At 51.8% G+C, this 12,041-nt stretch overlaps 1 protein-coding gene across 7 annotated transcripts in view; it reads right to left on the bottom strand.

Moving 5' to 3' along the window:
* CDH3 (cadherin 3) overlaps positions 1-12,041 on the bottom strand; it is a 108,026-nt gene that overhangs the window by 34,749 nt on the left and 61,236 nt on the right. For 3 of the 7 annotated variants that reach the window (XM_030863550.3, XM_030863547.2, XM_060289519.1), the window contains one exon: positions 8,686-8,806. The exons of 3 other annotated variants lie outside the window; for them this stretch is intronic. In XM_030863550.3, the coding sequence (XP_030719410.2) occupies positions 8,686-8,806 (121 nt within the window). Of the gene's footprint in view, positions 1-8,685; positions 8,807-9,013; positions 9,167-12,041 lie in introns of those variants that run through there. One more of the 7 variants, XM_030863546.2, reaches the window with a different exon arrangement.

Below are 12,041 nucleotides of genomic sequence, written 5' to 3'. Positions count from 1 at the left end.
CTGGAAAGATGCCTGTGATTCAGTAAGTTAAAAAAAGTAAGTTGTAGGATAATGTTTGTTAAGTATGACATAGTCCAATCCTTGTTTTAATAATTCCTGTGTGCATACATAAGTTATTTGTCAAGAAAAAGGTCTACAACAGATGTAGAGAACACACGTATGGACACCAAGGGGGGAAAGTGGTGGTGGGGTGGTGGTGGGATGAATTGGGAGATTGGGATTGACATGTATACACTGATGTGGATAAAATGGATAACTAATAAGAACCTGTTGTATAAAAAAATAAATAACATTAAATTCAAAAATTAAAAGAAAAAGGTCTACAAGAACTCACATTGAACTATTAACTGTGCTTACCCTACCGGAGCAGAACTGAGGAAGAGAGAACTTTCACGTGTTTATTTCTGATTTGCTTCTGTTGAGGCACAATGGAGTTCAATGGTTGAAGCTCAGGCAGCTTAGATTTGAATCCAAGCTCTGCTATTTACTATTTGCATGATCTTGGGCAAGTTACTTAACCTCTCTCGCCTCAGATTCCTCATCCATAAAATGGGGATAGTAATAGTACCTACTTCAAGGGATGTTATGGTGATTAAACAAGGTAATACACGTAAAATGCTAAGAGCTGTACCTGTCACATAGTACATGCTATTATTTTATTGAAAAACATTGTTTTTACAGTGAATAGATATTCACGTATTAATGTGAAACCCCAACCAACGAGCCCAACTCTACACAAACTATATAAAATAGTATATATGAAAGAGGGTGTGATAGAAATAAAAAGCTCCCTAGGCAATCCTGACAGTCAGCCAAGCTTGCAAACTACCGACTCAAAGGCAGGGGTACACCAGCTGGAGTGTGGCTGAGTTCCAGCTGGGGAACACAGGAGAATTCTGGAAGCAGTAAAAGACCATAAAAGACAAGAAAATGGCAGGTCTTGAAGCCCTGGTGGGAAGCCCTGGCTGAAGCTGACTCCACAAGGAGAGGCAGGGGTTTGGGCCTGGCATCTTGTTCTGGCTTGCGTGTGGGGAGCCCTCAAGTACCTGTCTTTTCTCTCTGCCTGAAGCTACAAGATGGGGCTCGTTGTGAGAAGGCAGGCAGCCTTAAGCAAGACACCCGGGTGAGTAGCTGAGCCCTTCAGCCCTGCTCTCTGTCTGACCAACCAGCAGTCTACCTCCTCGCGTCCAGGGCCACAGAGGCACTTCCCACACGGGAGCTAGAGCAACAAGGCCGAGGAGCTGGGACCAGAGTAACTTGCCTCAGGCCTAGAACCCCGTTTTCCCTTGCCTGTGCCCAGATGTGCACCATCAGGCCTGTCCTCACTGCTGGCTTTGACAAGAATCTGAAGAACTTCCAAGTGGACTGGACTTGGGGGTGGGAGAGAGTGGGGTTGCCAATTTGGGGGGAGGAATCTTCTTAGAAAAGCACACATGCACATAATTAATTCCCAGGGAGCAAAGACTTCTTAAAGTTACTGTGAGGCCCTGAAGTCGGACCCCTCCCCCCCCCCGGGCAAGATCAACCTCTTTTTAGTCTCCAACACAGGTTTGAGGCTTGGTAAGAGATGTGATTTCGAACTAATCTCATGTGCTCTTGAACAACCAAAAGTGGGGTAACAGATTGAGGAGGCAGAGGAAACCCTGGGGTCGTGCCTCCCTAGCCGCATCTCGCCCCTGAGATACCTCCGAGTCCTGAGGGAGAACAGCTCTCCCCTCCGTCTTGGGTTCTGTGTAGCCCAGAGAGGCTCTCGTTAGGGGGAAGCAGGCACCAGCCCTCCCGCCTCCTGGCAGTGTGGCCCTAGCCCTGAGCCCTCTCCTCAGATGTCAGCGACAGAGCCAGAGCTACGAGCTCAAAGGTGGGGTAAAGGGAGGAAGGAAAGTGTTCATTCGGCTTTCCTTCCCAGGATACGTCATTTTGGTTCGCTGAGCAAGCAGCAGGACCCCCGTACCCCGAAGTCCACCGGGACCGTGGCAGCTGCAGCCTGGAGGGGATTTTGTCATCTTGAGGAAATCTGCAGGCTTTCTGATGCTCTAGGTAAGCCACAACCACGTGGGTGCCCAGATTTGGCTGGGTGAGGAGGCGGGGGCAGAGCATACCAAGCTCCTCCACTCAGAGCAGGGCTGTGGGAGGTCCTCAATGCTGGGAGGAGGGGGTGGGGTGAGGAGAGGAAGAAGATGAACAGCCAGAAGAAGGTTCTCTGCTGAGAACTGACAGTGAGAGCACTGTCAGCTATTGGGCCTGGGATCTGAACCCTCCCTGTTCCCCTACATCCTAAAAGGGAGGCTGGGGTCCTGGAAAGATGTGTCCCCTCCTCATCTCCTCCCCCATCACTCCAGATCTTGGTGATTAACAGAGGCCAGTGGAGGGAACAGCAATTCAAAAGTCTTGGGTCAGATGTTAACTATTTCCAATCTTCCTCAGCTTGGCTGAGGCCAGAGGACTCACAACTCTGACTCCCAAATGGTTAGTAACTCGCAAGTAGGAGTCCAACCTGGTTCAAGCCCTAACTCCACAATTGACTAGCTGGGTGACCTTGGATAAGTTACAAAATTACAAGCCTAGGTTTCCTATCCAGTGAAATGGGGCCAATTCTACTCCCCTCATGGGGCTTTTAGGAGGATTAAAGGGGCTTATTACATAAAGTACATAGTGTAGTTTCTGGAACTCAGTAAGCTCTCCAGTAAATGTTATTATTAAACGTGTTTGTTTCATTTTGTTTGAAAGCCCTTCCTTGCCACCCCTGCTGCCTGGTAATGCCAGGTAACTAAATGAAACCAGGGGGAATATTCAACTGCGGCTGACCACGTTGTCCTTGGGTCTGGGAAAAGTCGGGAGTCGAGAAGGGGTGGTGGATGTGGGCCTAGGGTCCTGGATCCAGAGGAGACTTCAGAGACAGTGGCCTGCATGAGGGCACAACTGGAACGTCAGCCACATCGCCTGCCTTTCCCAAACACCACGCTGCCTCTGTTCTGGAGTGAGGGAAGTTCCGAGCTGGACTGGACCCTGCCCACTTCCCTTCTGTTGCTCCCCACCTTACACTCCATGGTCCAGCCAAACTAAACATATTTAAGTTCTTGGACTCCATATGCTGTTCCCTTGGCAGGAACACTCCCTGCCACCTCTCATGTCCCAACCCCTTCCCCAGCCCCTGGCTTGGACAACACTTCCACCACGTGCCCCCCACCTCCAAGAACATGTCAGCAGCCCTTCCTATGTGACTCTATATTTTTCCTCCCACTTGATTACATGCATATATTACTTATTTTGTCCATCTCCCTCCACTAGCAGGCGAATGGCCCACAAGCCTGGGCTTTGTGCATGTTTTGCTCACTAATGTATCCCCGGCACCTAGAACAGTACCTGACACTTGGTAGGTGATCAATAGATACCTGCTGAGTGAAGGATTCACTAGTAAAATTGCCTGGTGACTGATTTGCTTCCTCCTGTGGTCAGGGAGCTCACTGAGGTTGAGGAGCTGTGGGCCTTGCCTGCCTCTCAACTTCAAGCGCCCAGTAGGTACTCAGACGTTTGTTGGCTGAATGACCAGTCAGCTTGGCCTTGAGTCTCAGACACCTCACTGCCTCTATAATGAGGGAGGAGTTGCATTCGACCACCCTGGCCATATGAGGAGGCTGCTGCCCAGCCACACACCAGCTAGGATAAAAAATCTCCACCCATGAAGAAGTTCTCACCTTAGAAATTCACGGCCCTTTCCAGATTCCCTTTCTACTTTAGGGAAAGTAACAAGCATTTGCTTAAGGACAAATAAAGGGAAGGACTTCTCCCCCCAAACAAAGGACGTGACCAACTACCTAATAAAAAATTGCTGTCTCTTAGCACAGGGCCAGGTGCGAAGCAAGAAGCCAGAAGGGATGGGTCTGGTAAGGAGACTGTTGGGAGAGGTAGAGTCCAGAAGAGACTCAGCTACTTCAAGACACAGAAAAGCTGACAGTACTGAGATCCCCAGGTAATCCTCAGTTAACCCAGCAATTACGCTCCCAGGGATGTACCTAACCGATCCGCCTACGCAGTTTCCCTTGCACAATGGTGTTCACGGCAGCACTAGCTGTAATAGCCAAAAAAATGGAAACTCCTCAAACGCCCATCAACAGCCGAAGTGTGGATGGTCACATGATGGAAACTACAGAAGAATGACAATCGACCACAGCTACATCCAGAACCGTGCAAGAATCTCACAATGTGCAGTGAAAGAAGCCAGATCCAAGAGGATATTCTGTGTGATTCTTTTACATAAAGTTCAAATACAGGCAAATCAATCCATGGTATTTGAAGTCCAGATAGTGGTTTTCTTGGGGGAGGGTAAAGATGGGGAGGGAAGTGGCATTTGAGGTGCTGATAATGCTGTTTCTTGATACGTGTGCTAGGTACATGGGTGTTTAAGTGTGTGATGTTCATCGAGCTGTATGTACACTTATCATCTGGACACTTTCTTCCACATATGTTATTCTTCAATAACGGTGGTTCTTTGCATGGAGATCATTCAGCCTCAGGACTGAAGCCTCCACTGATTTGGGGAGACAGGCCCTTCTGTCCTTCCCCCTCCTCCATCATCCTCCAAATGCTTTGCAGAGCTATCGTTTCCTAGAGACTCATTGCTCATGGTAAGCCATGCTTTCCTCACACAGCAGGGAGGTGAGGACACCCTGCACAGGTAACCTAGGAACAGAGTGCCATGCGAGGAGATGAGAAGAGAGACTAGAGGTTTGAGACCTGCTCCCCAGACACCAGCTAACAGTGTGTACGTCGGGCTTCGGCAACCAACTATACTCGGCTGCTGAGCCAGGAAGGCAGCTGGGTGGGCTGGAAGCCCCAGTTCCCAAATATTCATTCCACAGAGGCAGATTTATTGGGCACCATGGACTGCCCCTGGCCTTACTGCTGACTGCCCCAGTGACCTCACACCAAGTTTCTTACCCTTGTTTTACAGCTGAGTGGGAGTTACCATCACCTGCGCTGCAAGGCTCTTATAAGCATAAAAAGTAACTAATATTAGACAGTCAGCTCCACCAGAGCAAGGTCTTAGTTTTGTTCATTGTTTTAGCCACCATCCTAGAATAGTGCCTGATACATGCAGATGCTAAATATATGTTTACTGAAAAAATAAAATGTAAATAGAGGGCATAGCCCGGAATGGGAGCTCCAAAACAAAGGGCAATTTTTACATGAGTTGAAATAAGCAAAACCATCTTGAAGTTAACTCCTGCTCAGTCAAATTTATTACTGAACTTTGAAGTTTTCTACCAAAGCTAATGAGGGTTAGCTTTAATCTTACCCAAATGCTGACTAAGGGTGAGTTGAACCTGCAGAGGGGGCCATAATGAAGGACTGGATTTCTTTTACTGTAATTAAGCTGCTTCTCTCAACTGTTCTCCATGAAGGATGTATAGACCACTTTAGGTCACTCACTTTAATCACTGCACTAATACCATGAAAGCTCCTTCCTCCCACCTCTCCTTTGTCTTTGCTTCTAGACCACACTTGAAGGCAGACCCCAGACTGTGGAGTTGGGGTGGGGGAACATTCCTGCTCTACCTCCTTCCAGATTAACCTCTCACTCTTGGTCTAGGCAAGCCTGGCTTCACCTGCCCCAAGCCCCCATCACTAGGACACTTGAGAGACTGTATGCAAGCTGGTTTCCCCTGAAGGAATGTTTCTGGAAAACCCTAGGATGAAAAGGAATAAATGACTAAGCGCTCTTGGGGTAGGGGGTTGCTACTGGTGGGATTTGGTGCTCCAACATTCCACTTCTTCATTTCATCCACCTCCTACTTTCCGGTGGTAAAAAAAAATGCCATGGAACTTGGGAGTCAGAAACTTCCATTCAAGTCACATCTGGTCACTGCAGAGATGACTTTGGGGAAGCCATAACCACTGAGGTTTCATCTGTAAAATGGGCAGGACTTCACAAGATTGTCATAATTCACACAAATACCTACTGGGACCTATTAAGCACCAGGTCCTGGGCACAAACCTAGAGGTAAAAGTCATGTCTGTGACCCTCAAGGAAACTCACTAGTTTAGCCTAGGGAATTGAATCCATTAAGCTGTTCCTGTGTTTCTCCACCTCTAAAACCTCCAGCAGGGCTGGGCTACAGGGTTTCTGAAGTCCCAACTCTGGGATTAAGAGTTCAAGTTGTTTAAATGTACATCACCAGCTTCAAGAGAACGTCAGGAGGATAAAGCAAGTTCAGAGTTGTGCAAATGCTTTGAAGAGGAAAGTGCACATACAAACAAGGTATTAACTATATCAGATAATTTCTTTGAGCTCAACTTCATAGACACCTGTGAAATTCATAACCCAGGGGCGAACAAGGGCAACTGTTCCTTAGCTATAGGGAAACTGTTGTCTGCTTGGCCAAACTTGAGAGTTTGTATGTACCCTCAGGACAACCCTTTCAACATGGCTGGATCCAGGCTGGAGCTCCTGTGTATGGAGGACAGGGAACTGGGGTGGAGGTAGAAAAGAGGTCAGCTGCTGAGGACTAAGGGGAGAAATACCACTATTTTTTGCCGGGGAGTCCCAATTTATTGGGACAAACTGGGCCCAGAAACTTGCTTTTTTTTTTTTTTTTTTTTTTTTGCGGTACACGGGCCTCTCACTGTTGTGGCCTCTCCCGTTGCGAAGCACAGGCTCCGGACGCGCAGGCTCAGTGGCCATGGCTCATGGGCCCAGCCGCTCCGCGGCATGTGGGATTTTCCCGGACCGGGGCATGAACCCGCGTCCCCTGCATCGGCAGGCGGACTCTCAACCACTGCGCCACCAGGGAAGCCCCCCAGAAACTTGCTTTTATTTAAAAAGGCAGCATCCCCTTTCACAGGAAGACTGCTCTAAGAACTCGGCACGTTGCAGGGAGCTGCACTCAAGGTTAGCCAAGCACATTAACCCATGTTTTGTTTTATAACCTAGGTGTGCTCCTGGCATGAACCCACCATTTTCACAACCATAAACCAGACATCCGAGAAAGCAGAATTTTCTCAAAAGGTTTAAAATGCCTGACGTCACCGAGAAGCACTTGCCAACCGGACCGTGAAATCGAAAACCTGATCACTGCTTCCCCCCAAGAACCTCAAGCTTAGTGAAGTGACAGTTAATCTGATATTTCTTGCTTCAGTAAGAAAGATAAGGCACAGACAACACTCAGAGCCACAGCCTGCTCTCCCAGACTGTAGTCGGGAAACTTGACAATGAGGGGGAGGGTGTACAGATTTGGCAGAAGTCTGGTTAGCAATAAAGCTTCCTCAGGGAGCCGGAATTGGATTTGGGGCCCTGCCCAAGTTAACATTTTTACAGGTTGGCTGAGTTGCAGTTTGTTAGCCAGTCAGTAATAAACCCAGTGCAAGAATTTAAAGTTTATGAGGCATGGCCTCTTAATGCTTCTCCTCAGCTCCCCTACAGCCAAGAGTTTAAGGAGCTTGGCCTGGCCTGGGTGTTAATTGTTTTGTCAATAGGCAGAGTTATTTGGGGGAAAAAGAAGAAATAAAGGCTTCTACAGAACTCAAGGCCCCCACTCCTCTTTTGGAGAAACAAAGGAGAGCCATTCTGCGCCCTAGGCAGCTCTCGCGCACATTCAAGCTGTGGGAATTTGTACCTGGGGTGAGGGGTGTGCTGATGGGGGCATTAGAAAAATGCTAGGTGGCACAGGTTTTTAAATTGCTTTGAAAATTTTAAACTTTAGATCCCCTACCCAGAAAAATGCATACAAGTTCTTAAACAATTTCACAGGTTAAGGATCCTCTGGAAGCTCACCCAAGGATCCTGGGACACACCTTTGTTTAAGAACTTGGGTTTGATCCGGTGGAGGAACCCGCACTGCCCTGGATGGAGGGAGAGAGGCCCCCATCAGCCGTCAGCTGCCTGGATCTCATAACACACTGGTTCTGAGCACCAAAGTAAACCCCACCCCCTCAAGTTTTTAAACCGTAGAAGAAACTGTGAGATCAAAAATGTGCTTTGATTCCCCACCCACTGCCCCTACAGCTCAAGACCTTCTGGCTCCTCGACCCCCACCTCCCTCAAGGGCCCTAACATTTCAGTTCCAATACACTGGGGGTCGGGGGGTGTGCCCAGTGCGTGATGGCCCCAGTCCAGGTGTGCCAGGCCCAGTTTTCAGGCAGGCTGCAGGGGCGCGGGCCCTCCGGGAAGGGCAGGGTTAAGAGTGCATTCCAGCTGCCGGGCAAGAAGGGGGGCGGGGGAAGGGAGCGCGAAGAAGAGAAACAGACCTGGTCTGTCAGTCGGAGACACAAAGCACGGTACACAAAGGGGGCCCGAGAGGGGCAAAGGGGGCTGCCCGGGGCACGGCTCATCCCCACACCTGCGCGGGGGTTGCGGGAGGAATGTGGAAGGCGCATTCCTCCGCTGGGGCCAGCAGGGGAGAGCTTCCCACGTCCGGGCTGGGTGAGCGGCTCAGCCGCCCCGCACCCCGAAGGAGGGGGTCCGGGTCGGCCGCCGCAGAGGGGCAAGGAGGGGCTGGACGTCAGAGGGCGCTACGCTCTCCGGCCTCTCTCTCCATACGCCCACCCCCATTCCAGCCCCGGGGATGCTTTCTGCGCCTCCCCCGCACCTGAGGAGGCGCCAGGAGCCCCCCGCCGCAGCCCGGACACCCTCAGCGCAGCCCCCGCCTCGAAGTTCCGCCAGGCGGGCCCCCGTGGGGGGGGTCTTACCATTCCCCCGCGCCTGGCTCCGCTCCAGCTCCGCGCCTCGCGCCTCCAAGGTCACTTCAGCTTCCCCGAAGCCTGCCCGGCACGGCTCGGAGGCCGCGCGCGGCAGCCAGTAAACCTGCGCCTAAGGGAAGAGGGGAAAAGAGGGAGGCTGGGTCACAGGCGTGCCCGGCCCTGCATACCCATCCCGGGGAGTCCTCACAGGCTTTCCCGGACAACCTTGGCCCCAGGCAGCCCAGTCCGGCTCTCTCCCCGACGCCACCGCCGCGTGCGGACCCCGCCTGCCCTCTGAGGAACGTCCCGGCAGGGGTCAGGCAAGGCAATGGAGTACCTGGAGTAAGAGGAAGAAGCGGAGGAGGAGGGACGCGAGAGGCCCACTAGGGAGCCCCATGGCTGGAGAGAGTGAGGTGAAAAGCTGCCGCGACTGCGGGTTAGTGCTCCGCTAAGCTCAGCGCGTCCCTTTGAGAACCGCGGCTCGCGGGAGCCAGAGGGGGGGGGGGGGCCAGGTGAGCGCAGATAGGTGCTGATTGGTCCAGCGCCGCAAGGTCCCGCCTCCTCGCAGGTGGGGCCGGGGCTGGATCTGTGGAGGCACCCCGAAGCGCCCCCCCGCACTGTCCTCTCCCGCGCCCCTCCTGCGTTCTCTCGGGTTTTCCGGAGTTGCTCCCGACAGAGACCCAGGCCCTGTCTCGCAGATTCTGGGTTCGAGGGGGAAAAAAAAAAAGGCAACCCACTCCCCGCCGCACACGAAGAAAATTGTTTCTGTGCCTTGTGGAAAAGAAAGTGGAGATGCATCTGAATCCGACTGGAAACAAAGGCGCCCCATTCATGCTCCCCCGAGGTTCTCTGTTATCCAAGGCTTTGATGGAGGCCGGGTGTGTCCGCCCCACACCCGGCTACAGCGGGGGGCGGGAGGGTACCTCCTGCCTCTTTCCCCACCTCCCACATCAGCCTGCCCCCAGGACTCCGAGTGTTTAAAACTGGCAGTGAGGTCCCGAGGGACGGTGTTACAGAATCTGCTACAACTTGCGGAAAACTCATTACTTCCCTGACACAGCCGAACAAAAGGAGGCTGGGAGAGAAGATCCCAGAGATCGAAGCCGTGGTGACGCCAAAAGGTGCGAGGTAGAGGGGTGGTTATTAGCCCCATCACCTCCAGCAAGCTTCCCACCCCCCACGTAGGATATAAATAATTAACAATGTCTCAAGTTTTGTAAAATGCAAATAAAGGCATTTTGAAAATCGCGACTGTTTTTATTGGTCTAAAATACCTACTATAATCTAAGTAAAAACTGCTGGCTGCGAGAAGCAGCCTTCCAGTGAGTCTCCCTACGAAGCAGCTCTTCTGTATCCTTACTGGGGGACATGCGACGGAGCTGGGATTCGTTCCTCTACTTCAGACCCGAAGTGCTTTACCCGTGGCGGCACGCAAGTGGGCCCCGGGCCCTGAAACAGTCCTGAAACTCAGTCGCTCCACACTGCACGCCCTCTCCCCACCGAACTGAGTTTTCCCAGCCAGTCACAACCTCCTGTTCCCTGAGGCCTCCCCACCTTCCCTAGCTGTCTTGAGAATCTCAGGCTGACTCCTCAACACGTTCCTTCCTCCTACCCATCTCAGATTTAGGGGTTTGAGGAGGAGACTAGAGTCTCTAATTATAGAGTTTTTGGCTCTCAAGGGCTAGCCTGGAAGCCTGCCTGTCCTTCCCACCACCAGGCCTGCGGCTAAGAGGACAGTTTGCCTTGCGATCGTGGGAGTCCTCTCTCTAGCCGACCAGGGGCTCTGGGGCCGCACCGCCTGCGTTCAAACCCGGATTCCATCACTTATTAGCGCTGTGACCTCAGGCTAGCGAAATAACCCCTCTGAGCCTCAGTTCCGCATGCATCTAGTGGGGGCTATTATGATATCTGCCCTCTATAAAGTACTAGGATTGAATGAATTAATACATATAGAAGAGGATTAAATTAGCACGTTTAAAACGCTAAACTCAGCACTTGGCACAGAGCAAGCGCCCAAATGTTGCCTGGTATTATTGCTTTAGGATCCAGCTCATTTGTCCTCCGCCTCACGAGCCGTTTCTTTCCTCTATAGCACCCTCACGTTCCCCAAACTAAGAGAATGAGAAACGCTGTAATCCTTCAATTTCACGGCTGATGGTAAAGCGAGCAATTGGCATCTGGTATCAGGGGAGCGCTCCGTTATCACGCCTGTGGGCCCGGCAGCTGGGGGTTGGGGATGCACGACGCGCAGGAGAAGCCCGAGGCTGCTGACTGAGCTCCAACCCCCTCGCCTCGCTCTCCCGCAGGGGGCGCTTTCTGTGCCCGAGGGGAGGTTAGATACCCGCGCAGAGGCTTTTCGAGGCTGCGCCGGCCCCAGACAGTACCTGGGGGCCCCGCCTATCCTCGCCCCCCAGGTTCCTTTGCGCCCGCCAGGAACCATATGCAGTCTTTAGGCGGACAGTTAAACATCAACGTGCGTCGGGATACAGGTCCTAATTAAGTAAACACCTGGCTGGGGGGCAGTTGAACACGCTCATTTCCGCCTCCTTCCAGGGCACTCAGCATTCCGGGCGGGGGCGGGGAGGGGAGAGGAGAAATTGAGAGTCAGCTCTTCTGCCTGCACCTTGGACCACACTGCTGTCTTCTCTGCAGCTCCCTTAGTCGGTCGGCCGTTCATTCATTCATTTAAGAGATATTTGCTGATAGCCTGTTGTGTGCCAAGCACTGGAGATACAACAGTGAACGAAGCAAACAACCCTGCATCCTTGGACCGTCCATCACAGAGTGTGAGGGTTCAAGGAAACTAAATAAGTAACTATATAGCATGTTAGATAATGTGTACTATGCAGAAGAACAGAATGGGAAGTGCCAATTCACGGAACAGAAGGTAGGCTGGAAACTGTAAATAACATAATCTAGAAGGTGTTTAGGTCAGGGTCTAGTGGGAGACAGAATCCAGCACGGATGGTTCTAGTCTTAGTGAAGGGACTAGAGGAATAGGCAGGGTTCAGGAACCAACAGGGGTGTAGGAGGTCCGGAGATCAGCAGCAAGCAGAGAAGCAGTTACAACTTGGAGGACTGGCGGGCAAAGGGAGGAAACGGTATCATTGGGAGTGGGGGGTTGGAGGGGAGGGGGAGCTGGAGAGCTGAAGCGGAGGACCACCCCTCCCAAATGCAGCTGTGGTCCAGGAGGGACAGGCCACTGCCCACAGCAGAGCAGGAAGGATGTGGGGGGGAAAATAACTCAACATCTCTCTCCTTTCACCCTTCATCTTCTGGCATTGCCTGCCATGGACCAAACCCACCCAGAAGCCTGAGGGCAAGAAAGCCCGGGTGGTGGTGTTTGTAGGGGTCATCTTCCCAGG

This window comes from Globicephala melas, chromosome 19 (genome assembly GCF_963455315.2).
Source record: "Globicephala melas chromosome 19, mGloMel1.2, whole genome shotgun sequence".
Lineage (NCBI taxonomy): Eukaryota > Metazoa > Chordata > Mammalia > Artiodactyla > Delphinidae > Globicephala > Globicephala melas.
This window is presented reverse-complemented; position numbering and strand designations above follow the sequence as displayed.